This window comes from Vidua macroura, chromosome 17, assembly GCF_024509145.1.
Source record: "Vidua macroura isolate BioBank_ID:100142 chromosome 17, ASM2450914v1, whole genome shotgun sequence".
Lineage (NCBI taxonomy): Eukaryota > Metazoa > Chordata > Aves > Passeriformes > Viduidae > Vidua > Vidua macroura.
In genome coordinates, this window is record NC_071587.1 from 3,184,954 (window position 1) to 3,210,602 (window position 25,649).

The window sequence follows — 25,649 nt, forward strand, 5'->3', positions numbered from 1 at the left end:
AGGGCACACACTGGATCTTCACGTGACAGGAGCAGGAGCTCTGAGCATGTTCAGCTTTGTCCATTTTTTGCCGACCTTTGCAGATATTGGCTGGTATCTCTCCTCTCTGGGTCTCTGTTCTTTCCTGCCCTGACTTCCAGCAGGACAGGCACAGCTCAATAGATGATTCTGGACACCAGACATCAGGTCACTTTGCTGACTTGGCAGGAATTTCACCTGAAAAGTGCTAGTGCTATTAAAAAGCCTGCTCCCTTACCATAGCCTTTAATACCCTCATGGGAAGAGGCTACATTTTATGTAGTAATATGAGCAAGAATGATCCTGCTCATACCAAATAGGTCAGCTTCCCCTAGGGGAAAAATAGTTAAGAACATAAAAAAACATTTTTTTCTCCAGAATTTGGGACCAGAACAAGCCTCTGTTGGACGGGAACAGCAAGGTACCCATCTCCTCTCCTAAACAGACTGTCAAAAAAAAAGTTTATTTCATTTCAAATGAGTGACAATTGCTAGAGTCCATACAATTAGTCAGCAATTAACTAAGGATTACTTACTGCTACAACCTTTATCCAGTGACAGAGGCCAGGATAAATGCAGATACTCACAATTACTATCACCTTTTCAAATTCATTTCTGTATGCCTGGCAGACTGGCTGATTTGTGTTTGCTCCATCAGCCTCCCCACTCTCTCCTGGCAGGGCCCTGCTCATACGTGACCTGTTTGACATTCTCCCATCAGTTCCACATTTGGGTAAAATTCTAATTTGAAGTCACATTGCTTTCACCTTCTACCAATATTCTGCACCTTCTGGTTTCAATCATAAGCTGAGAAAAACCCGATTTCCCTAAGCATTCCTCCTCCCCAGGGCTTCAAACACACGCAGGCCACAGAACAGTTAACAGTTAAATATTTTCTTGCCAATATTTTAAGAGTGCAGAAGGTTCCAAATTGCTGGTAAAATAAACAATGCCAGACTGTGAAAACTCCTGCCTGCCATATACTCTGATGTTAACAAGAGTTTCTTTATTACTGTAACCTTTCAGAAGAGAACAAAAATTATTTCTCTACCCTAGTTCTGCCCTCAAGTAAAAGGCAAAGGAAGAAAGCGAATCATGAAAAGGCTGCACGGTAAGATATTGTGAGTTTTCCATCTTACTTCTGCATTTCATTCAGATTTGATGCTGTGAATAAATAAACTTCCAGAAGACCCTAAAAACATGGGCAAGGATTTTTCCTTACACAGTTTCCTGAATAACATGGATTAAACCTATATATGGGTTATCTTCCCTCCTGCAAGGACATAATAAAACAGGAAATACAAAAGGGTAAATTTAGGATGCTTTCAAGGAGACACATTATTTTTAAGCTCTTGGTACCTGGCTTTGTCCTCTAGGGCTTTAGTCCTGTATTTCTACCAATTAGAGGGGCTCTGACACTTCCCCACTTTTAAAAAATGAAGTCTTCAAACAGCACCTCCAAACAGAACTGCTGGTACTCAGCATTAATGAGACAAGTGACTCCAAAGCTCAGGGGACACCCCCTAAAACCCCTGCTCACCCATAGGCCTGCCTTCTGTTCCCTGCCAGATCCTTCTGGATGCCCAAGCCCTGTGAAAACCCATTCAGACCAGGGTTGCTCATTTCACACTGACCAAGACTGTAATGACCCCATCTCCCGTCCATGACATCCCAACCATAAAACTGTCCCTTTTATGTGCACTTACTCTCCTGGCCTCAAGGCCTCCTGACTAACTTGAAAATCAACATGATGAACACTTTGCTACCAACTAAGAGAAATCTCCAAGATTAGATATCCGGGTATTTTAAGCTTTGGCATTATTTCTTGACCTTTGATTGAAATAAAAACATTCAAGCTCTTACAGAAGTGTAATCGGAATTAACTAATTAATAGAGATAAAGCAAGTGCTGTGTAAGACCAGAAAGAGAAGAGGAAGACTGAGGACAGAAAAAGGAATAGAATCCACTGAGATTCCCAGACCAGAATGGAAAACAGAAAAGCACTTCAGTTTCCCTAGATGTGTACAGAAGTATCCTATGCTGCTGCTTTACTAGGGTTGTAAAAGAAATCAGAGGAGTCAGCAAGTGTGGAAGCAGGCACTGGGATTACTGCACTTCCTGATCATTATCTTTTCTTCTCTTCTGGGAGCAGTTGGCAAAGGCAGTCAAAAAGAAAAAAGTTTCAAAGAGCTGCCAGTTCTGTAAACGAATAAAATGGACTAGCGAACTCAGATAATGGAAGCAAAAAAAAAACCACAAAGCTCTAGCAATAAAATACAAGACTCACTCCCAAAGTGGAAGCAGAAGATATCAGTGACTTTCTATCTGCAGAGAAAAGCACAAGCAACAATGTGATTAAAATGTACGGGAACAACAGAGAAGCTCTCAATGGTTTGTTTGGTTTGATTTAGAAAAGACTCCGGTCTTGGCATTATTTCTGTTTTTATGAAGGAGCTTGAAAGCACATTCTGGGGGAAGAACCTTTCTCTATATAATGGACACAGAGTAATATAATACCTTTTTTTCAGTATTATGTATTTTTCAGTATCTCTAGAAAAGGTGCCACAAGGCAGCTTCCAGTGTAATTCCTGCAGGCACTCAAGCAAGGCATAGAACAGGCCAATGACACCACGTTACAGTAACAGGATCCAACACATCTGGGAAATTTAAATTGATTTTTTTTTTTGTGCCAGAATTGATTTTTTTATGCCAGAAAACTGGGGCAGGCCAGCTGAAGAGAACCCAAGTATTTATTATATCTTGATTTCAATACCAGGTATCCTCAGCATGGCCCAAACATTTCACCCAGGTGTGTTGGTTCCACAAATGCTGCTTCTAGAACAACTATATCACAAATGACTTGAGGAAGAGACCCATATTTCAAAGCTCCATGGTAAAGCTACATTTGCATCATTACAGTTTGTTCCAGACATCATCACATCTGAGATAATTCAAGGTACCATTCCATGCACGTGCATGGAATGTTCAACATATCCTACATATTTAAGTTAAGATTTCCAGAATCAAATTTACTGAATTTTCTCTGGAAAAGTACCTACTATTATTCATCTATGAAATAACAAAGTACTGGAAACGAAGTGTGAACTTTCAAGCTCTTTGAAAAAAGATCCAGGGTTGATGAACTTTTTTTTGTGATATTTTTGAAACAATAACTTCAGGTAAAACTAATCATACAATGTCTGGTATCCTATTAAAAACCCCCACAAAAACTACACAGAACAATTTTGTATCTCACTACTTTGGTAAAGATTTAGTTTCTTTGTTGTTTTTAAAGGGAACACTAGAAACTGGCAAATTTTTATATATTCCAAGTGGTCATCAGAAATCATAACATTTTTCTCCTTAAAATGTCCTAGTAAAGCATTTCAAAATATACATAGATAATTTAAAACTCAAACTTCTCTTCTTTAGTTTTATAGGTTTTTAAAAACCTTTTTCAACTGTAATGAACACTATCCTTTGTCTCAATCCCAGTCCATTTCCTCAAACAAAATCAGTACCTTCTCTGCAATGTTTTGCTTCAGTACATTCCCTTCATCCCAACTCTCCATTCCAGCCCCAAAATACTGCACCCACTTTCCTCTTGCCCCATTCTCTCTCAGAAATGTAGTTTCACTCCTGTGCATCCAAAACTGACTCCATGACTTCCCCTCAGATTTTAGAGGCAGGCCTGGAGAGAGGACCCCTGAACATCCCAGGACAGCAGCTTCCCACTTCAACTCATGCAAAAATCAAGTTCTATTTTAAAACTGTATCCATTTTACACCCTGTCCTCTCATCCTCTAAAGCCATTCTACAACTTGCTGGTCTCACCCCAACCATGCCTTCTGAGACTTTAGTCACAAGGCTCAAACTTTTTGCTCTCCACAGTAAGAAGAACTTAACAGAATTAAACTGAGTTTAGGAAATTCTGTAGCTCATGTAAGGTAAATAAGCATTTTAATCAACTGAAATTTTGTAATTGTGAAAAGAGTATCAAGACAGAAAATGGTGTTCAAGTGCCCAGAGCCAATTTCAGTTCTCAGTTACATGTATTGATTCTGATGCTGTTACTTCAGATGTACATGAGTGTAATTGAGAGCAAATTGTGGGTCACTGGTATAAACAGCTCTAGCTAAAAGTGTAACAAAGGCTGTATTGTGCTACACACAGCAGAGCCAATAAACGAATTCAAAAGACACCTAGATGTGTTCCTGGAAAAAAAAAAGGGGGTAGGAGTCTAAGCGGTCTGGTGGGAAAACAGGAAAGTGAGATTATGACAAATTAAAACAGATTTGGCACACTGGGCTGGACAGCCCCTCCTAGTCCTATCTCTTTTAGAACATTTATTTATTATAAAATGAATTGGAAGCTTTTAGAACATTTACTGATTATAAAATGAATTGTCATTTTGCACTGAAAACAACTTTAATTCATTTCAGCATCAGAATACCACCACAACAAACACAACCAAGGCAGGTAAAGTGAGTTTACAACCAGTTACAAGTACTGGAATAAAGCCTGGTGGATCTTCCCGAGACACCACAGGATTTGCACTCAAAAGTATTGGTGTGGGATGCTTGGAAGAGGGAGAAGGGGTGTGGAGGCTTTTTTTGGGTTGGGATTTTTTGAGTGGTTGAAAGTCTGTTATTTATTTATTAACCCTCATATCTCCTGTCTTGTTATCAGCTGAAATCCTGTTCCAGGGAATACCTACATGTCCTTCCTATCAACTCTGCAGCTTCATCTAAGGGTATTAAAACACACTTAAACTTTTCTAACAACTTTTAAATCTACACAGTTACTAAAGCACAATACAGGTTAATTCTCAGGTGGCTCCAGAACTCCCTTAGGGAGAAAACAGCAGCAATGTCTAGTCCTGAGAGAATTCCCTTTCCAAACTGATGAGGCAGCTGCCAGCTTGCACAGTATAAATCTATTCCCTGCAAGCCACGAGGTGGAGATCTCTGGCAAAGCAGGATCCAAAGGAAGTCTTTTACCCAGCCTAATGTTACTATTAACACTTGGAGCCATTGCATCAAGCCAATTTTTCTGTTTGTTTTTAAAGTTTGATAGAAATGTCACTAGTGGAAAAATTAAGTAAAGAGCACTGGTTAGCCACAGAACTGGACACACCTGGCTGCAAACCCACCAAAAGAGACTGACTTCATTAGTACTAGGGACAGCAGAGTAAAATTTATATCTGAAATATGCCTGCACCAGTAGAATTTGCTGAGGCCACAGACTCTCCGTGTGTTTTTACAGCTGTGTCAAGTTTGGGTTTCTGACTCTTGCCGACATTCAGGAGTGCTGAAGGAGCTCAGGCTAACAGGTCCCAAAACTTTGTAGCAGAGATTTAGATCTCAGCAGTTTTAACAACCAGGTTTTGAAATAATACAAACTCAATTTGGAGCTGGAGCTGATGTAAATTTGCAGTTTAAATGCTTTACATTCTACCCCTTTCGGCTCCAATGAATCAGTTAAGAGCAGATGGCACATTTCAATAAACCATCAGTATCACCTCAGGAATATAGTGTCCATTTTCTGAATCAAGTGCTGGCATTGTTGCTAGATTGGAAGCAAGCTAAAGAACTGCAACTTTGTATGTCAGCAAGTTAAACTAATTGCATCCAGGCAGCAATTCCATCCAGGTGCTCTGTCACTTGTACCACAATACAGGAATCAGAGTTAAATCTTGACCTTTGATACACTGCATGAGAGAAAAGGCAAGGAGTGGAATTTCCTAACCTCCTAGGATCTATGCAGATGATAATTTAGTTCTCCGAATGCAGTCAGTAAAGTTTCTTTTCACTTACCTTATTTCTGAGAAAGACTCAGATTCTGAAATTTAACAGCATTGACACAGGAACATTAATGTCATCTTCTTTTTATCTACTATTCTTGATGCATTTGACCACGTTCTTTTGGAGGCAGAATACACTGATTGCAGGATTACATTACTTGAAAATAAATTGTTGCTACACATATCCTTCCATCAGGTCACTAACCCTCTGTCATTACCTCAGCTTCAGTTTAAAAAGATCATTAGGGATAAAGAGGTCAAGATGAATAAAAAGAATGTAGCACTTGGGAAACTGCCGTTTATTGGTCACTCAAAACTCCTTGCAATTGTGAAAGGTGAGAAGTGAGAAAGACTTCAGTCAGGGCACAGCTCTGTAAAGGGAAGGAAGGTGAGTGGAGAAGAGTGAACAAGCATGGAGAAAACAGAGCCCATGCAGGGGCATGAGTGAAGCCAAAATTACTGGCAATGACAAAGGAAAATGAAGCAGTGATAAGGAGCAAAGGAACTGGTCACATCTTCAAACATCAGGGCATAGATAATTTTCATCTAACATACAATAAATATTACCAGAAGAGACCAAGAAGTTTGTTCATCTCAGCAAAATCCTAGAAATTTTGGGTTGAAGGTACCTCAAAGCTTATCCCATTCCACCCCCTGCCATGGGCAGGGACACCTTCCACTATTCCAGGTTGCTCCAAGCCCCATCCAACCTGGCCTTGGACACTTCCAGGGACCCAGGGGCAGCCACAGCTGCTCTGGGCACCTGTGCCAGGGCCTTGCCACCCTGACAGGGAAGAATTCTTTCCACATGTCTAACCTAAATTCCCTCCCTTTCCATGTGAAGCCATCTGTCCCAGTTTGAAAGGCAAGATGTTTTCCATTTCCCATCTGTATGGCAGTTGTCTTCTGTTAAGTGAGCAATTTTCCTTCTCTTTCACAACCAACTCTCCTTCCAGGGAGACATCTGCTGATAATGGGCTATTGAGTGTCACTGCATGACTGATAAGAGCTATAACATCCCATTGGGAGATGCTCAGCCCAGAGGGAGGAGCCAAGCATTCCTACCTGGATATAAACTGGGTAAAAAACCAGACTCAGGTTTTTTTGCTGGATTTCCAGGAGGACTGCAGCCACTCCAATTTGGACTGCTACCAACACCCTGACCAAAAAGGGTGTCAGGTTGTATTCTGACTCTGTCAGTGGTTTTTCTTTTGTATTATTGCATGTATTTTGTTTTCTTTTTCACTTTCCTCATAAATTATATTTCTGACTTGGAGTCTCTCACTGGTTTTGTTTTCAAACCAGAACACCATCCCCCCCTTGTTGTGTCACTGCAGATCCTGAGGAAGGGTCCGCCTCTGGCTTCCCTGTAGCCCCTTCAGATTCTGGACAGGTGCTGGGAGGTCTCCACACAACCTTCTCTCTCCAGCTTCAACAGCCCCAACCTTCTCAGCCCATCTCCATAGGGGACTGACTACGAATAATGACCGAAATATCAGGAATAAATAAAAAACCAAACCAAACCAAAACAAACCACTGCAGATAACAAAAGCCCTCACTAAGACTACAGTGAAGAGAACAGAGCTCCCTGCAGTTGCATCACACAGCAACCAATCTACTGCAAAATGCATGTATAAACACTTCAGAGTATAGAATGGATGAAAAGATAAAGACACTGATGGGTATTTTTATACTTCAAGGAATTTTGTGGAGAAATGGAATAGTTTAGCTTGCATAAATGGAAACCCTGTGCATCCCTTCAAAAATAACTGACTGCAAACACTATATTTTTCCCCTAAGGTTTACTGTAAAGCTCTCAATACAGGCCTAACATGCAGCATTCTTCACTTTGGAGCCCTGCATTGCTTGGAAGGGCAAAGGGTCAGCTCTGCTCCTCTTTTCCAGCTGCTGCTTCCAACCCTGCACAGAAAACTACAAGCCAGCACTTTGTTCATATAAGACAAAACTAGAGTCAAAAGAAACAGACAAACCATCTTCTATTCCAAAGGTCATTTTCTCCATGGAATCAGATACTTTCAGGTGCTTTGGAAGGTGACATGTTTGGCTGGGGTTTGTTTTGGGTTTGGGGGGGAAGGTGGTTTGCTTTATTTAATCACTGAACAGTTCTCTTCCTTTTTGACAACACAGATCTTTGCCAGCCCTGTTCTCCCACAGAAGTGCCCTGAACACAGGCAGCCTCACCTGTATCAGGTCTGCTGTCACCTACTTCCACTGCCTCTGCAATGCCTTCTCTTCAGGCACTCACCAACACAGGGCTGGAGAAACACATTTTCATACTTGAAGCACAGGAATTACCATTACAACCAACTACCACAGCCTTCCTCAGAACAGGCCAGAATGATCCAACCTTCTTCTTCCTTCAAACTTGCAAATGAACTCTCCTTGAACTACCCTCTCTTTAGAACTTTTTTTTTTTTTAGATCAGGTATAGTGAAAATCCAAAATTAAAAACACACTAAGGCCTAGGTATAGTCATGTGCAGGAACTTGAAAAAAAAACCCTTGTTGAGTATCTTCCCATTTACTATTTCAGATATGGAGAACACACAGAGCTCTGCTGGAATTACTGAAGTTGTAGCTATAGATTTGGCACCAGTCACATTCCTCCCTACCACAGCTGCTTATTCCTCTTCCCATTCTGTTGTAGCAGCATCAATTTCTGCAATCACATGGCAAATCATGTAGGAAATGAATCAATTTCAGACAAATCAATACCTTTATCCAGGCCACAATGCACTTTCAGAAGCAAGGACAGTGGCTCAATACAGCAGCTGAGGGAATGAATGGTCAGGAGTGAGGGCTGCAGGTACCAGCTTAAGCTAGTAAAGGAATCAACCAGTTGGATTCTCAGGCATTTTTCTAAGATACTTAAATCCAAACAAGCATTGAAAGATGGGAATCATCAGGATTAACACCAGCAGAGAGGACTTACCCCCATCACCTTCCCACGCTGTTCAACGTCCTCCCACATGCAGTGAACGATGTAGCGGCACATGTACTTCCCCGTGCGGCCCTCCTGCTTCAGCCGCACCAGGCACATCCTGCAAGAGCACACACCACTCAGCTCCTGGGCTTTTTTTAAAAGGGAGACAGTAAATTAAATACATTCCAGCTCGTTTAAGATTTTTCTTATAGTATATATTTGTGATCAGGGGAAAATACACACAGATTTTTTTTTTTTTTTTAATAAACCACTACAAACATTTCCATTCTGTACTCAGGAGCTGTATCTGCTGGATTTTGGCCAATCCAGCCATGGAAGAGTGACAGTGGACTCTATTCTTGCTGACAGTACTGTAATCTAGTTAAACACTACCGCAACCTAAATTCCTCAGCCTTAAGAACACCTCACCCTCTGGAGCAGGAACACATGGCTTGTCTAATCCCAGGCTCTGAGCCAGCTGTAGCTCAGTTGGTGCACTCAAGTGCTGTAAGAGCCCAACTAGCCAAGCTGGGGAAGCTTAAGCAAGTTACACACTTCAACCAACCCACATTAGCAATGTCCTACATTACTTCAACTACAGAGGTATTAGGATACATGTCCAGCCACCTGGCAGAACCTCCACATGCAAGACCAGCTCAGATGTTTGTAAGTGCACTGTGAGATCTTAATGAGAACATCAGGTTGAGTTGTTTTACTTTGCTTTTAAGCATTAAAGCCACTTAAACTTCATTGCTGCTGCTCTGTCTACAAAATAAAATAGTAATTTTATTTTGCCTCTTATAAAACATCTGTAAAGAGCACGAACTAAAGCCCAGGCTGATTCCTCACTGGGCTGGGACCAGTCCCATCACCTGTGCCATCTTCTCTACCTCATTCAACAACTCTGCTCCTGTGCTGAAAGACAAAAGTGCCTGCGCAGGACTGCCTGAGTGACTGCAGACGAGGTGATGCTCAAACACTGGAGCTGAGAGAATCCACTGCTTTCCACAGACATGCTAGGAAGGACACTGCTCCCTGTAAAACCAAGAGAGCAGAGCTGCTGGATGCCACTGTGGAGCTGGTGCACACTAACAATGATGAATGTGCCACAAGAGCTAAAAGGAAAATATGATTATTTATTTGTTAATAGGTTCATTTCTTTAGTGAATATAAGATCTGCAGGCATTAAAAATATTTGGTGACCCATGAATGCCAGCTCCACAGGGAAAATCACAAACACCTGAAGTGTGCTGAGATGACTTGTAAAAGGACAGATGTCCATCTTGGGTTCTAGCTTGTGTATGGATTAGTAAAGGAAACATATTTTTCAACCTGTTAAAGAAGTAAAACCTACTGCCAGGGACAGTCAGAGACAAAAACTGAAGGTAGCAAAACCTGCAGCAGTCCAATATTCTTCTTGCTAGTCAGAACCACTGTCCCACCACACAAATGAAATTAAGATGGTACCAAAACCAAAGCCTCCTTTTCTCAGAGAAGGATGACAAAGCTTTCTGTTCAGTGGTCAGAAAACAGCTGTCAGAGAACAGCTGTCCAGGTACCAGACCTTCCACAAATCAAATGCACAAAGAGCTTAAAACTTTCAGTTTACTTCTCCCAGTTTCAAAACCTTTGTTCCTCTTGTGCATTTCCACAATTGAACTGTACAAAAAAATGAATTACCGAATTGAAAATTCTTACTCACTCTTAACAAGTCAAAGAGAAAAAGACTCACTTAAAAAGACTAATTTTGCGCTAAGAAAAGCATTTTTATATTTCTTTTGATGAACAGCTGAACTCAGGAGTGAACAACTCAGGGGCAAGAAAAGCTCCCCCGAGCATAAATAGTGTTTCCTATCCTGTGTGCCTTTGGTGGTGGAGAAGCAGGAGGAGAGAGCAGTGCGGAGACCAACAGGCAACAACCAGTCAGTGATGAGCAGGACTGACTGGTGTGCAGGGGAAAACCTGCTGCTCACGGAGCCTAAAAGGGAGCTCTTGTGTTTGGATGCACAGTGCTGTCACAGAGCTGCTCTGCAGCACCACGAATGAGATCATGGAATTTTGCAGCTTATTTGGAAGTTTGGTAGTTCGTTACCACACCTGTTTGAGGCGACAGACTCTTTAAAGCCTATAAACCTCCTAACTAGATCACCATGGCATGAAACATTTCATCATTTCACTGCACAATCTGTTCTGTAGTTTAGTCAAATACTGACTCATCTTCATCAAACCCTGCAAGGAAAATTACTCCAAACTATCTTTAGAAAGCTGTCTACCTCACATTAGTTGGGTTGGATAATTTTTGCTGCATTTAAGTTATGCAGAGAAATTATCTTGGAAGAAAATCTTAGAAGAAAGGATAGCTGAAAAGGATCAGGAGCATCTGTAACTCAACCCATGTCAGCTGAGATATTGTAGTTTCTCACAACAGCCTCAACCAGCTTCTGTCAGTGTTCCCAGAGTGCCAGACTGGCCTAAACACCAGAAGTGGCGGTTGACACCCCCTGATCACTGCTGTGAGATGCCCTGTGCACACATCAAGGTGTGATGAGCCATTAAGGGTAAAGCCCACTCAGACCTGGCCACTCATTTCTGCTTCCTCAGTTGCTCCAGAGCAACTATTTTTGCAGCTATGCTACAGTTGCTCAAAGAAATTACTGTGGCTTAACAACACAAATATCAACAACATTTTTTGAAGGCTTTATTCTGTTTAACCCACTCATGAACAGCTATCAGCTTGGGGGATGGCAGGAAACTCCTGAACTGACTTTTCCATCAGTTCTGTCGTGACATTACACTTCAGGGAATGATGATTACCAGCAGAATTCTGAACAGGTCCTAATTAGGTTTGCATGTTCTCCTGTGTTCCAGCCTGGCCACCTCCCCACCACTGCTCCATCCAGCAGACAGAGCCCAGCCTGGCTGTGCAGCCTCCTCTCCCCTGGGGCCTTTGCTTAGGCTGTTGTGGCCCATTCCTTCACGTTAAGGCAGGAGCAACTAAATGCTGGAGACATTACAAATAAACTTATTCTTAAAATCTCTCTCAAGCAAGACTATCCTGATGGAATTAAGACACAAAACAGAGTTTATTCCCTTTCTTCTGAAGCACCCAATTCAAAATAGCACTGTGTCCTCAGGCATCTCTATGCACATCAGAGAAATCTTTTCTGGCAGGAACTGTTTTCTACATATACTCGGTGGGTTTCATTCCCCTCTGGACTTTCTGAGGCTGATCAAAACTTTCCTAAGTGCAGATTTCCTTAAGAAAAACAATGCTTAGATGAACTTTTGCAACAGGTCTCTGAGTCTTTCAGAACAGGAATTGTAGCACCACTCTATTTGATCCTAAATACTTCAGAGATGTCATCATGCTTGGTCTGGTGAAAATATGAAGGGAGCTCTAGGTATCTACATGACAAATACTGAACTAAGACATTCCTCAGCAGTCACCCTAGTAATTTCTTTGGCAGTTTGGTAACAGCTCTGGATTCAGCCAATACTCCATTTAGGTGCATGGGAAAATGCAAACCCAGCAGAACAAATAAAGAGCTCTTCTAAAGGTCTGGACTTCTAAATATAAACCAAGAGTCCTCCTGACATCAGAGGTGTGAAGTAACAGAAACAGCCTATGAAAATATGATACTCAGGAAAGAATAATCATGGGTTGGTTTCCTAAGTAATATTGATGGGTTGACTTTTTAAAGCATGATTTTAGCACTGCATTGGAAGGCACTGGAGTGTTTCTAAAGGAACATTATCTTCAAAGAAGCTTGCAACAGCAGAGGCTAAACATGAGAGCCTGAATTCCTCTCTTTTTGAGTGGGGTCAGTAGGAACATTCTATTCACAGACAAGAAGTAGGAGCCAGAGATTCAAAGAGAACCCATCAGAATGTGTAACACAACAATATGCCCTGACAAGCACCTTAAGTCTGTAAAAGCTGGGATGCAAAAAACATGGAAAAATTGACTAGAACATGGTGGGCAATGACAACAGTAAGAAAAGGAGACAAAGTTTACCGAAGTAGGGAAAATTCTCGACTTCTTTGGCTCCAGAAGACACTCCAAATCCATTGAAACTAAGCTACTGAATAAGAAGTATCTAAGAAAGTTGTGCAGACTGCTCTGCTAGGGGGAGCAGGAGCAGATGGTGATCAGAATCTCCTGGCAGGCTTGTTGGCCACCAGACCAGGAAGATTTGCTCCTGAGGCAAATGGTCCAGCAGGAAAGATGAGAACTGGAGCCTTCACACAGGATGTCCTTGACTTTGTCAAAGCCAGCAGAAGCACTTCTGCTCCCACTTTACTGAGGTCAAACTGCCTAAAGGAAGAGAATCCCAAAGAACATAGCAATAAACCTGCCTGGGAAAGCGAAGTATGTCATGGCAGGATGCTGGTCACTGATCTCATTAGAAGCAAAGCCTACAGCATTTCCCAACAAGCCAGGTAGTGAGCAGGCCTGTCACAGGCTTCTCTGTGTCCTGGAATATCAAACCAGATCTCTGATTTGTGGTCCACAATGACAGTGCTGCCAGGAACACAGAGGAGCCAGGCTCATAAACCCTAGAAAAACTAACCTCTAGTGCTAACCTCCACACCTGAATTTTCACTGCTGCCACAATGAGGCAGAGGGATTTGGTTCTTTCCTGCTTGTGCAGGATATTGCTGTTAACCTGTCCACCATATCTCACATGTAAGAGTATTTCAATTCTCAGCACATCTCCCCATAGCATCACCAGCTCAAAGTGCAGCAACTCTTGGCCACCTTCAAAAGAAGCCAATGTAGCTTTGATTTTAGAAACTCGTGCCTAGCCTATACCAGTTTCATCTCTGTCATAGTTCTCTTGTTGATTTTTCTAATTAATCTTGAATGTGATGCTGTGTATTAATCACAGGATACATTGTCCTGTCAATGAGAAATCAAGACAAAAAAAGTGTGTTCTCTGCAGATTCATCTTAACTCTCTTTGGTTTTCCCAGACACTTACAAACAGTCTGGTTTTTAACATTTATTGGACTAGTTTTCAAAATACCTGTATGAATTATTAGCTTATCAATTCATTTTTTCCCAAAGGGAACAGTAGGAAATAAATAAACTGCAGATTTCAAGGGTCATCCTTACTTTGTTCCACTGATTCCATTAACTGATTATAATTTCAATAGTTCTACTCATTTATTTACTCTTTGGTGTAATGACTGCCCCATCTTTCACTATATTGAGGAGTCAGGAAATTAAAAGGAGAGAAGGGAAAAAGGAGGAGGCAAGGAAACAAGGGGCCTTAAGTGCAGCTATTTCAGTACAAACTTCCTTTCAGCCTTTGGACAGCTGAACCCAAGTCTATGGACTTCAGTTCCCTGAAAGATCTGGCACTTAAAAAATTACTCTACTCCCTTGTGCATCCTCTGACCTTTATAAGTATGCAATGCTAGATGAAAACCTGATTTTTTTGGCTACTATTTTCACAAACGAAAAAGGGAAAAAACTTCACTTTTAAGGTGTTAAATATTTTTACATGCAGTCAAGCTGGCATTCACCACCCTGCACGTACCTTTCAGAAGTGAAAGAGTAAATGCCAGTGCTATAATTTGTTAAATGCTTCTCATCACCACAAATTCTCCCAATTTAAATGACTTTTACATAAATTTAAACCTTTCCTAAAACACCCAAGTAGGATTTTTCCACATAGCCTGAGCAAGGCTTTTAGAAAACTCATGACAAAGATCATTTCACTGGTGAGGAGTTGAGATGTAAGAGATGTCAACTTCTTTACAGGACTTATTGTTCTTCAGCAGAAAACAGCTTAAATTCAGTCATCAGGAAAATGAATATAACCTCTATTATCAACCATGGATAGAAGGCTGTACTTTTTCTCACATTAAGTTGTGGATAACTCCATTTCCTGAAAATAATTGTATTACTATTTTGCCTTTCACTTACCAGACATGAAGCTGGGCTACTAGAAACCATGAATTCAAAGTATCAGGCATTTGGCACCCTTGATGGAAGGGAAAAAAAAAAAACACAAAACCAAAACAAAACATTAAAATTAATTTCATCACATTTTGTGCTTAACAGAAATTCACTGCACCAAAATCTAAAAGCACTTTAGTAATTTATTTTCAGCAATAACAGTACATACATACTGGAAGCATACATCATTTACTGTCATGTTTGTGCTTACACTCTAGAACATGCAGCCACAGATGCTGTGGATTCTTATAAAGATGTCAGGTGTTTAGAGCTCACTAGGATAACTTTTACACAGGGGGAAAATTGCACAATGGAGAATGAGACAAACATGTGGCTTCTAGCTTGGAGAGTCTCAAAGCAGCAGTGACTAGCACAGAGGAATCAATGCATGCTTTGCTCCATTCTTACACTCTTCCTTCCCATGTGCTGCTGTCTCCTGCCAGGGACAGAGTTCTGTGTTACCTGTGTCTCTGCTCCCACTCCACTGCTTGGATTCACTCCATGGCTGCACAGCCCACAGCACTCGGAGTGTTCCAGCCAGGCTACATTAGGATTAAACCCATCAACCAACCACAGAAACAATCTGTTTCCAGATTCAGCTCTACTCCCACAGCCACTGTTTTCCCAGAGATGGCTTGTCCATATGTGTGTTCACATGATGGATTTTCATGTGCTGTTAGGATGTGAGGCTGGAGATTTAGGCCACATGGCACAAAAACCATATTCCTCTCCCTCATGCTTGAAAAAAAAATGAACCTGTGGGTTCTGTGCATGCCAAATCCTTTAGTTCCTGTCAATCTCAAACATTCCTCCCAGGCACACTTCTGCATCTGTTTCCTGGAGAAGATTTTAAGGCAAGTCCCTAATGAGAAGGATCTGAGGCAGTCACCTTGGCCTACCCAGCACTTGGTGTTCTCTTCTAAGCTGTTCAAACCTAGCTGGAAGAAGGCTAGAGAGCCTTGAGAAAGTGACTCTACAGTCAGATTTGCCCTAGGGAAGTCAACCTCATCTTTTCTGTGCTAAATAGATTCCTTCCTGGCTCCTATACTTCTTGGCTGTCAAGTATTACAAAGCAGATTCACCCAGATCATGAAGCAATGCTTTCACAGCCTCTTTCTTTTTATATGCCAGCTCTGGTCAGAACCAAACAGATCACCACTATTCCTCCCTCCCCAGAGAGATGACTCCATCAGTCCTAGGAGGTGCCAAGGTTCAGCACCACTGCCCATACATCACCTCTAAGACAGTACAAAGACACTAACAGTCCATATTTGGAGATTAAATACCAGTCTCCCTCACCCTTCTACCCTTTTGGCTCTCTCATTCCTATTGGAAATAATTCCTGTGCCTAGAAATGACTACTTTGACCTAAAGCCACGCCAAGGCATCTCTAACTAGGGCAGGAGCACACAATGCCTGCATTAACCAAACCATCTCAGTAAATGAAGGTTCCACAGGCAAGAGTCAAACACTCAGTTCAGACAGAGGTTTCTCCAGAAGGAGTTCCCATGGATCAGTCCCCCACCACAGAAATCACTCTGCAGTGGAAAGCAAAGCTCACACCTCTACTCCTGGAAATACGGAAAGTTTTTAAAGACCCATTCAGTACCCAAGAGGCAAGAATTTTTTCTCTAACTTTCCAAGAGTTGCAATTCTATTTTTATAAATCATTTTTAACTTCTATATTTGGACTGTCTGCATGGTAAATTTAAAGGAAGGGTGGCTCCTTTAAAGCAAGAATTTTTTCATGATGGACCATCTTTGCCACTACCACAACTTTAGGAAGGACACAACAGGATGATATCCACACATCCTGCAAAAGAACAGGTGTGCTGTGTCAGTGCTCCCCTGAGTGTGGCAGGCAGCAGCAGGAGCCTGGAAGGCACTGAGTGGGGTATGGGAGACACAAGAATCAAGAGTCCTGTAACCTCCAGTCTTTTCAAGCTGCACTGAGCCCCACTAGGAGCCATCCAAAAGGCAGACTTGGTGGGATGAGCTCTCTATTGCTGCAGCTGCCTGACTCTAGAGAATTAACAGCATTAATAGTTCAAGTTGAATTCAAGGTAACTCTACAGCCCATAGTCATCAGCCAAACTCCACTTCAGCTCTGAGTACTACTGGCCTGATCCTAAAACTTCTTTTGACCTTTCAAATCTGAGGTCAGGCATGAAACACAGGCTGCCTCCTCTGTTGCATCAGAACTACTCAAGCTCTGTGCCAAACCTGGCACCAGCAACTTTGTTATTCCCTCTGCTGCTTCTCTCTTCTCCTTTAAACAAGAAACAGCTGACATCCTAAAATAGCTCCACTTTCCCCTAAGCAGCACAGTGCAGACATTTGGGATATGGGCTCTAAAGCAGAGTTCCCAAAGTTTTGTCCAGGAGTGATCCAATATCGAGAGACAAAGGGATGGCAAACATAATAAAATTAACTGTAGTTTTATACTCAAGAGTCTCAATTAAAACACCTTCTTTATATTATACAGCGACCTCATGACTTGCATACCCATAGTCAGTATTTTGGGAACTGCTGTTCCAAGACATATACAGAGACAGGCAGTTCACAGGGCTCTCATACTGTGCCACAAAAAGTCTCAGGAATTCCACTGGGCATCAGCAGGAATGCAGTGAGATAGAAGAGAGCCCGTAAGACATGAAATGCTAGCACTGTCCTAGCCCTCAACCACACTATCCACTCTTTACACTGTTACTTCTGTAAGAGAGCTACCCTACAAACTCCCCACACCAATCCAAGTACCAGAAAGTCACAGTGCAATTGTTCCTTATGCCACAACACAACCACACCACAAAAGCACATCCAGAAAACATTGAGGAGGGCTCTGTAAAGAACTGGTTCTGCTCACTCAGGTTAACGAGCCCACGAGTGGTTTCACACATGAATGGCTGAAGGTTTCCCAGGTCAGCTCAGCAGGTTAACAGGGCTCACACATGGCTGGGAAGGAGCTAATAAGCTCTCCAGAGAGCAAAGCTGACTCTGAGCAGTTCACCTGATATCAACACACTCCAGTTAAAGCCAGAAGGGCAGCAAAGCACAAACACAGCACAGGTCAGCACATGGCTCAGACAGCACTGTCCCACCTTGGGGCTCCCCATGGACATGGGGAGGGGAGCAGCACCCATGGAGCACAGGCTCGGGCACTGCTCTGCTGCTGCAGCACCACGGCACAGTTCACAGGTACTTGCTTCTCTTCCTAACAGTCCCCCAGGCTGCTCCTTCAGGAGTGAGCAATGGGCTTTAGCAATGTCCATCTTTAGTTGCAAAAGGAAAAAAACAGCTCCCGACTGACACAGTTTGATGAAGACATGGTAAACTCAAATGAAAGTTGGGTATCTTGCTCCATGCCATGTTCCCCTCTCAATTCTGCACTCCCTAGCACCTGCTTTGTGCCACAGCTGCTCTCCACCAGACCCTTCCATGCGCCACTTCAGCTCACCAATACAGCAAACCAGGATGTCAGTAAACTGGGCTGTTCTCCTTTAGTGACCTGAACATTCACCAAGGACATACCTGTGCAGCCCAGAAGAGGGGCACAGGAAGATGGAGATGTGAGACTTTCCCCTTTGGCTGCTACTTCAACTCAGCTGCCCATGGAACAACACTCTAAAGCTTCTCCATGGCAAAATCCTGTTAAAAGCTTCCCACTCATCCCACACTGTTTGTGTTTTAGGGGAACTACTTTTTAACATGGATCACAAGCCTGTTAAATTTTTGAGCTAACCTCCCAAAACAGCTTAATTTCTATGTGACACAAGTAAAAGAAACTTCTTTTACCTGTTTTGATATGAAAACAATTATTTCTTTGGAACCACAAGCACTGATTCCCAAACCACAGGTGTTTTTTTATACCACCAATGGGTGCAGCATGTGCTCCATCAATCTCAGAAAACTACCATGTTCCTGAGGCAACAACTGTCTCAAGTCCATGCAAACATATCCTACTCTTTAAAATACATGTTTTCTTTTTAAGACAGTACGACACCATCAAAAACAGAACAGAAGCTATTTACTCCATATTGAACCTGAAAATCTGTGCCAGTATTTTTTCCACAGACAGGTTTAAAATTTCTTTAAATTTTAAGCTAGGGCAACATTTATAGATCTTTGTACAATTAAATAGGGATAGTGAAACACCAGTTAAAGACAGCAAAGCCCTTGTCTGAAAGGTAAATACCACAAACAGAGCAGACCCTATCTGAGCAAGCCTGGGAGGGCACTCAGCTGGGAGAGGGTGTGCACAGGCAAAATGAGGTTCTAAACTTTTGATCACTACTGATGAATCCTAGTGCTCACAGAGCTCTCTCACTCCTGCAACCGCTAAAACCACATCACAGGTTTGGAAAATCTTCTGAAAAACACTTGAAAATTTTGCAGTAGCAACACTATGTAACAAACACTATGTTACACTATGTAACAAACCACCCTCAATAAGCTCTGCACTGGATGAAGGTGTCCCTTCAGCTGATCTCTCATGAGGCAGCAGCCCCAACCTGTGCTGTAAGAAAGCATCTGGTAGCTCAGGAATCCAGGTGACAGGCCAGACCCAGCTAACGGGTTTACTACCAGCTAAATCACACTGACACGGAAAATAAGTCACGTAAGAAAAAATACTATTGCAGCTTACATAAGTCTCAAAGTACATCTTCCCCCTTCACCGGCCGGATTTGAAACCATTCAAAGCTGCAACAGATTTCTTAGCTGATAGTTAACCACTGTGTACAGCATCAAAAAAACCATCCCAATCCAAGCCACTAATATATCTATATACTTATAGAAGGGACTTGTCTGTTCTAGTCGTACTTTCTACCCAGTCAAGAGATGTGTCCTGATTTAATGCTGTCAGGGTCAGTAAAAAATGTAGAAAGTCTCTTTGTACCCAAACCTGCCCTGGCCATGATAGAGACAGGTGATCCATGTGATCTAACTGATCTTGTATCATAAAAAAGTTGTGCATTAGTGAATGGGGGTGATTCCCTTATCTGCATCCCAGTTATACTGAGGATGGCACAGGGTAGGACACAGAGACCATCTGACCACCATAAAAAGGGAAGGGATATTTGGATTTTTAGTATATCCCATCCCTGGTAATAAAAAATGGCAATATCCCTTGAAGTCCAGGATATTCCAAGTTCTTCCCATCCTACTCCTATTCCTGTTCCCCACTGTAGCAAGGAAAATGTAACAATGCCAGACTCCAGAGTCTGCCCTTGCACCCCTGTCACTCCAGAGCTTAAGGGAATGCTGCAGTACAGTCCCCTTGCAGCTGACTATGCTCTGGTAAGGTCTGACAAGTCTTTTTGTTGTTGCATTTATTGGCACAAATATATCCAGTGACATAATTCCACCGTGTGTAAGAGAGCTCAGGGCAGCAGCTCACACACCATCAGTCCAGCACTTACTGTTAAAGAACTCCTCATAGTCAGTTTTCTCCACACAGCACGTGTACATGCGCAGCGCTGCCACCTTGAGCTTCTGAACAAAAAGAAGAGACAACACTTGAAGCATTCATCACCAGAGCTGGTGAACACTGCTGGCTTTGTCCCTGAACACTGTGAACACTGTCCCTTTGTCCCACACTGCCATTTTCTGAAAACACTTCTTTTGAAAATCACCATCACTTGAGATTTTCAGGAGCACATTAAACTATTAGATCTGCCAGTAATGGCATGAGTATAATTAATTTTGCCTTGAAGGAAAAAAGATTATTAAATGTTTTCCTGAATATCCTTCCAAATCTAGTGTGTTAAAATACTTGATATAATTACAGAAAATATAAATTAAATGGTTTTCCTTACAGAGTCTCTGAAGATCCCAATTCACAACTCCTGGTTTCCTCCAATAAGTTTAAGTGATGCATACCACTAAGAGTGTTTTGTGTAATTTAAGTTTTAAATATTAAAGAAGTCACATACCAGATATGTCCTAAAAATAGCTGTTTTTTTTTTTTTTTCTAGAAAAGTGACATTTGACTGATTATAAAAGTGAGAAAGGAATCCCAAATGATGAACAACATGAGCTATTCCTGCATGCTTTGGCAATTCTCATTTTGTTCCCAGCGTGCCACTGCACCCAAAACACCTCCAGTGCATCATCTAGAACACAGACATGTGCTGAAGCTTCAAAGAGCACAATAACTAGTAGCAAAAATCTTAAAGAGAAATGGCATTGGGTTTAGATTGCTCTGGTTTGGATTTTTGTTTTTTCTAGTGACATATACCAGTGATCATCTCAGTGCTCACCATACTGCAGGGATGAGCACCCTGCCTGCTAAACGGCAGCTCAAATCACCAAAGTAATTATTTGTGTCTCCTCCAACCAAAAGCAAAATAAGAAGTTGCAACAGAGGAAACACAGGAGCCCATTATTTTTCTTATTCAGTAATCTCAGGCTTCTGTCAAAAATCAAACATACATCTAAACTTCTTGAAGTAAATGTTTTACATTGCTTACAGCAGTTCTGAAGGTTTCCCTTTTAAAGGAAACACTGCCAGGCCTGTGAGCAGAGATCCCCCTGGTGAGAGTCACTGCCCCAAAGCAGGCATTACTAGACATTAAAAACATATTGTAAAAAACAGTCCCCACAATCCAGCCCTTAAATAATGCAGGTAACAAAGGAGAAACTGATGAAATTTAATCATGGAAGTTTTAGGGTGTAGAAGAAGTGTGGGGGAAGGGAGAATAAAACAGAAAAAAGCAAGAGAAATATTAAGAAACTTCCCAAAGATCTCCTAGAGAGCACGGGCAAGGCCAAAAATGAACTCAGGTCTCTTGGGCCCTAACCACAAAATAACTCTCTCCCAACCCAGGATCCCTAGCCAAAAGCAGGCAGTAAAGAGCAGCAATTAAGGAGAACTCTGAAATCAACACTTAGAGCTAACAAGAATCTTTATTACAACAATATGTACACAAGCACATGGGAGAGAAACTACACTCTCAAGAGGTTTAGCATCACCTGATTAAAGCAAGTGATTTTAACCAAAATGAGCCTGTTACTAGTCATTTATCTTTGCTTTACACTTTCTGAGGAGCAGCATGCAATCAGCAACAGTTTCAGATCAGATTCTGAAGAGGTGCACTCTGTTTTGTAGCTATTCAAAGCACCTTAAAACTTCCATTATTTTTAATCTTTTTATTCAAATAACTGGTTTTAATTTCAATACAACTGAGCTCAGTCCTTCTTACAAGCTGTCTTCTCCTCTCATTCTTTTGTACTCTTCCTTAATTCAGAGAAAAGAAATTATGAATTTCATCTTTTTTCTTCTATGTAAGTAACCAAAAGCATCTCTCACAGAGCTGCTCTCACTTAGTCAATGTTAACAACCATTTTATGAAAGGGTTATTTAAAAGGAAAAGGAGAAGGAGAATGACCTATTTGTGACCCTGCTCTTGTCAGCTACCACTGAACAGTGATTTGAACAGCAACCACACCATATCTCACCACTGACTGCTCAGAAGACCCTCCTGGTAAGGTTCTTACTCTGTTCTTTGGTGCACAAATGAAGTGAAAATCAATTATCTGAAGAAATTCAAGAAGGATTTAGACTCTACCAAATACAGTATTGTTGTGTATGTCAATGATGGCAATACATAATGTAAGTTCATGATCTGGATTATTAATTCCTTACATCAGAAAACAGGAACTTACATTAAAACTATCCATTAAGTACTCCTATCATAAGAAAAAAAATGTGGAGTGTTTTTGGTCTGCTTTTTAGAACTATCAAACAAACAAAAGAATTATTAAATTACTGCTTTACCCATCTGTTGTACTTGAGTTGTCCTGTGAATCCCATTGCTTCTATTATCCTTGTAAAAGCACCCACTTTTTCTTCAGATGGCAGCAAGGAATCTTTTGCAGAAAGATGCTGTAAAATTGAAATAGCACATATTTCAGTCTCAGCACTTAAATCTGACACATTTTAATTAGCAAAGTTACAAATTTAACAGAGAATTTTAGGGTTTTTTTGCCTGCTTTCTCTGTTCAACAAAACAAAACAAAACACCATTTAGCTCTCCCCTGAAAATATTCCACTGGTTTTCATATGTGCTGTTCCTCTGTTTATGAATACAAATATTGCATAACCATTGTGATAACAACATCCCATTGGAAGCTCACATTCAAATACTTACAGAAACCTGCTTTCCAAAATATGGCTCCTATCCTAGACTCCCCTATTCATTCTAGGTGTCTTTACTTGGGCTTAAGTCTTTTGCAGATAAAATGAGCAAACAAATCACAGAAACAGGGTAAATAAAGCTAACCTTTCACATTCCCTTTCTTCCTCTCACAGGCATTCTACAGTAATTATACAGTATACAAACCAATCAGCTCTATTTTAAAACCAATGAAGATACATGAACCCACCATTCTTACCAAAGAGCTCCCCCAGACTCTTATTCCCCTTACAATTAATCTACAGAGTACTTGCAGAAAATCCAGATCAGCAAAGTACTTAGTGAGCAATAATTTGCAATGTCTGCAAACATGAAGATAAATGTTCTCTTCCAGACTCACTACACACATTAAACACTCCTGGGCTGATGCTGTGGCTTTAGCCCAGTGGACATAGGGGAGCCCAGTGGGAATAGAGGAGAGAATTGGGAGGGTAAAAGTGAGAAAATTGAGGGGTTGAGATAAGGGCAGTAAAACAAAAGCCAGAGACACAAGCAAAGCCAAAGGAAGAATTAATTCCCCACTTTTCCAGAGCAGGCAGCTGCTAAGCCATCCCCAGGACAGCTGGGCTCCATCAGAGTAACATCACACCAATGTCCCCCACTTCCTCCTTCTTCCCAAGCTTTTTATGTGAGAATGATGCTGGATGGTCTGGACTGTCCCTGGGGTCAGCTGGGATCAGCTGTCCCCACTGTGTCCCTGCAATTCCTTGTGCACCCCCAGCTACTCCACTGGTGGGGAGACGAGCAGGAAAGGCCTCGGCCTTGTGTCAGCCCTGCTCAGTAACTCAAACACGCCTGGGACATCAGGCCTGTGTCCAGCACAAATCCAAACCACAGCCCATACAAGTTACTAGGAAGAAAATTATTCTCTCCCAGCCCAAAGCAGCACAACTGGTAAGAAAACTTTATGGCATTCTGCCTCCGAGCACCCCAGCAGCAGCCATCAGCCCGCTGTAATCACCACTGGTACTCCAGCAAATAATTTCCATGAATTAAGTATGCAGTATCGACTTTTTGCTATCAACAAATTACTTTTAACCTATCTATTGCAGATGAATCTCCTAGATATGACTTGAGGAAATACAGCTGAGAGGCATTATAACCTATGAAAGTAATGAGACCAGGATGCCAGCTCCAGCAAGGATCAGGAGCAGACTCTTGGGGAGGACACAAAAGCAGAGGAATACAGCACAGACCACCTCAGCCTTCTGGGATGTAGCTGCCCAGCTTTTGACAGACATTCCTGCACAAGAAAATGTATCTATTCATTTTTTGTCGGGTCCAACTGGCTACACCTGCAGTATTCTGGCATTTGAAACTATTTAACCTCAGTAACACAAAGTTGTGGTATGTTGGGTTTAACAGTTTAATCATGTTAAAAAAAAAATCCCTTGTGCTTTTTTAAAATCCAACCTTGTAACTTGGACTAGATAACCTTTAAAAGTCTCTTCCAACCCTAATTTTCCCATAAGAACCTGCAAACAACTATTTCCTATCCCACTGTTCAGTAACTTTTATTACTTTTATAGGACAGTATCATACATACATTCCTTAGTTTAGAAGGGTCCTAAAATGGGCTATTCCCATATTGAAAGCTCTTCCCCTTTCTGATCACTCTATAGACTTCCTAGCACTAATATACTAGTTTTTGAAACAGCATGAATGGTAAGCTAATACATATTCAGATACAGATTAAAATACAGATCCATGCTCTGCACAAGCTGCTATAATTAATTAAAAACTAACTGTAAAGGTGACAAAATCATAGCTCTGACACAGAATTCATTCCTGTGTATATCCACACACAAGCCTGAGCTTTTGAGATAAAACACTCTGCACTTGTGCACTGACTACAGATGGCTGCCAATGCCTTGAATCCTGCCATGCCCAGTGTTCAGGTAAATGGGGAGAAACACACCCAGCACCATTTAAATATCTTTCAACCTCCCAGACAGTGTAACACTGCCCAGGACCTCCTGTGATACTCAGGTCCTCCTCTGAATGCTGGTCATTAAACTTTTCACCACGTCCCCCCTTACCAATGTCTGCAGAGGCACATCCCACCCTCTGCCACACATGATGGACCCAGTGACTCCCCTGACACGTTGTGGGTATTTAAACCAGTTTTTAGTACCTTCTCTTCAGGATTATGCAATGCAATGCTCCCTGCTACACTACAAATGGCTCCTAACCTTCCATCATAAATCCATAATCCCCCTCCAGGCAATGATAGGAACTGCTCAAGGTAGAACTTGTGTCCAATAATTACTGCCACGCTCACTAAATCAACATAACCCAGGCAGAACTTCTCTACATCCCTCTTATCTATAAATGCATATGAAGTCTCCCTCTGTACAAGTTTTTCATTATGCAGAGAAAGTTAAAAACCAAAATTATTTCAATTCATCTGTTGTTAGCTCATCACTAAAACTATGGCTAACCAACAAGCAGGTTTTTCTGGAAAATGCCATGTTCTTGCTTCATTCTTCTGCAAGGCAGCCTGGATTAGCTCAAGAGATGGTGAAGGGATTTAAGCAGAGTGCTTGGTTCAACCTATGGATAGAGGCCTGAAGCTCATCCTGCCAATGCCAGGACTGCAGCCAAATGCAATTAAACAATCCTATAAGCATCTCTAAAATCAGATCTAGGAAACACTGGGCTGAGGAGGGGGAAACTATATGGTGCTTAGTTGCCAGCTGGGCTAAAACCACAATATTGAGAGAGAGAGAG

The 25,649-nt window shown here is 41.7% G+C and overlaps 1 protein-coding gene across 1 annotated transcript in view; it reads right to left on the reverse strand.

Moving 5' to 3' along the window:
* Nucleotides 1–25,649, reverse strand: part of LOC128815963 (ubiquinol-cytochrome-c reductase complex assembly factor 1) — a 46,047-nt gene that overhangs the window by 12,925 nt on the left and 7,473 nt on the right. Inside the window, exons 4-7 of the mRNA XM_053993147.1 lie at nucleotides 22,502–22,609; nucleotides 20,145–20,217; nucleotides 14,695–14,752; nucleotides 8,773–8,881 (exon numbers count right to left, since the gene is read on the reverse strand). Coding sequence (XP_053849122.1) covers nucleotides 8,773–8,881; nucleotides 14,695–14,752; nucleotides 20,145–20,217; nucleotides 22,502–22,609 — 348 coding nt within the window. The remainder of the gene's footprint in view (nucleotides 1–8,772; nucleotides 8,882–14,694; nucleotides 14,753–20,144; nucleotides 20,218–22,501; nucleotides 22,610–25,649) is intronic.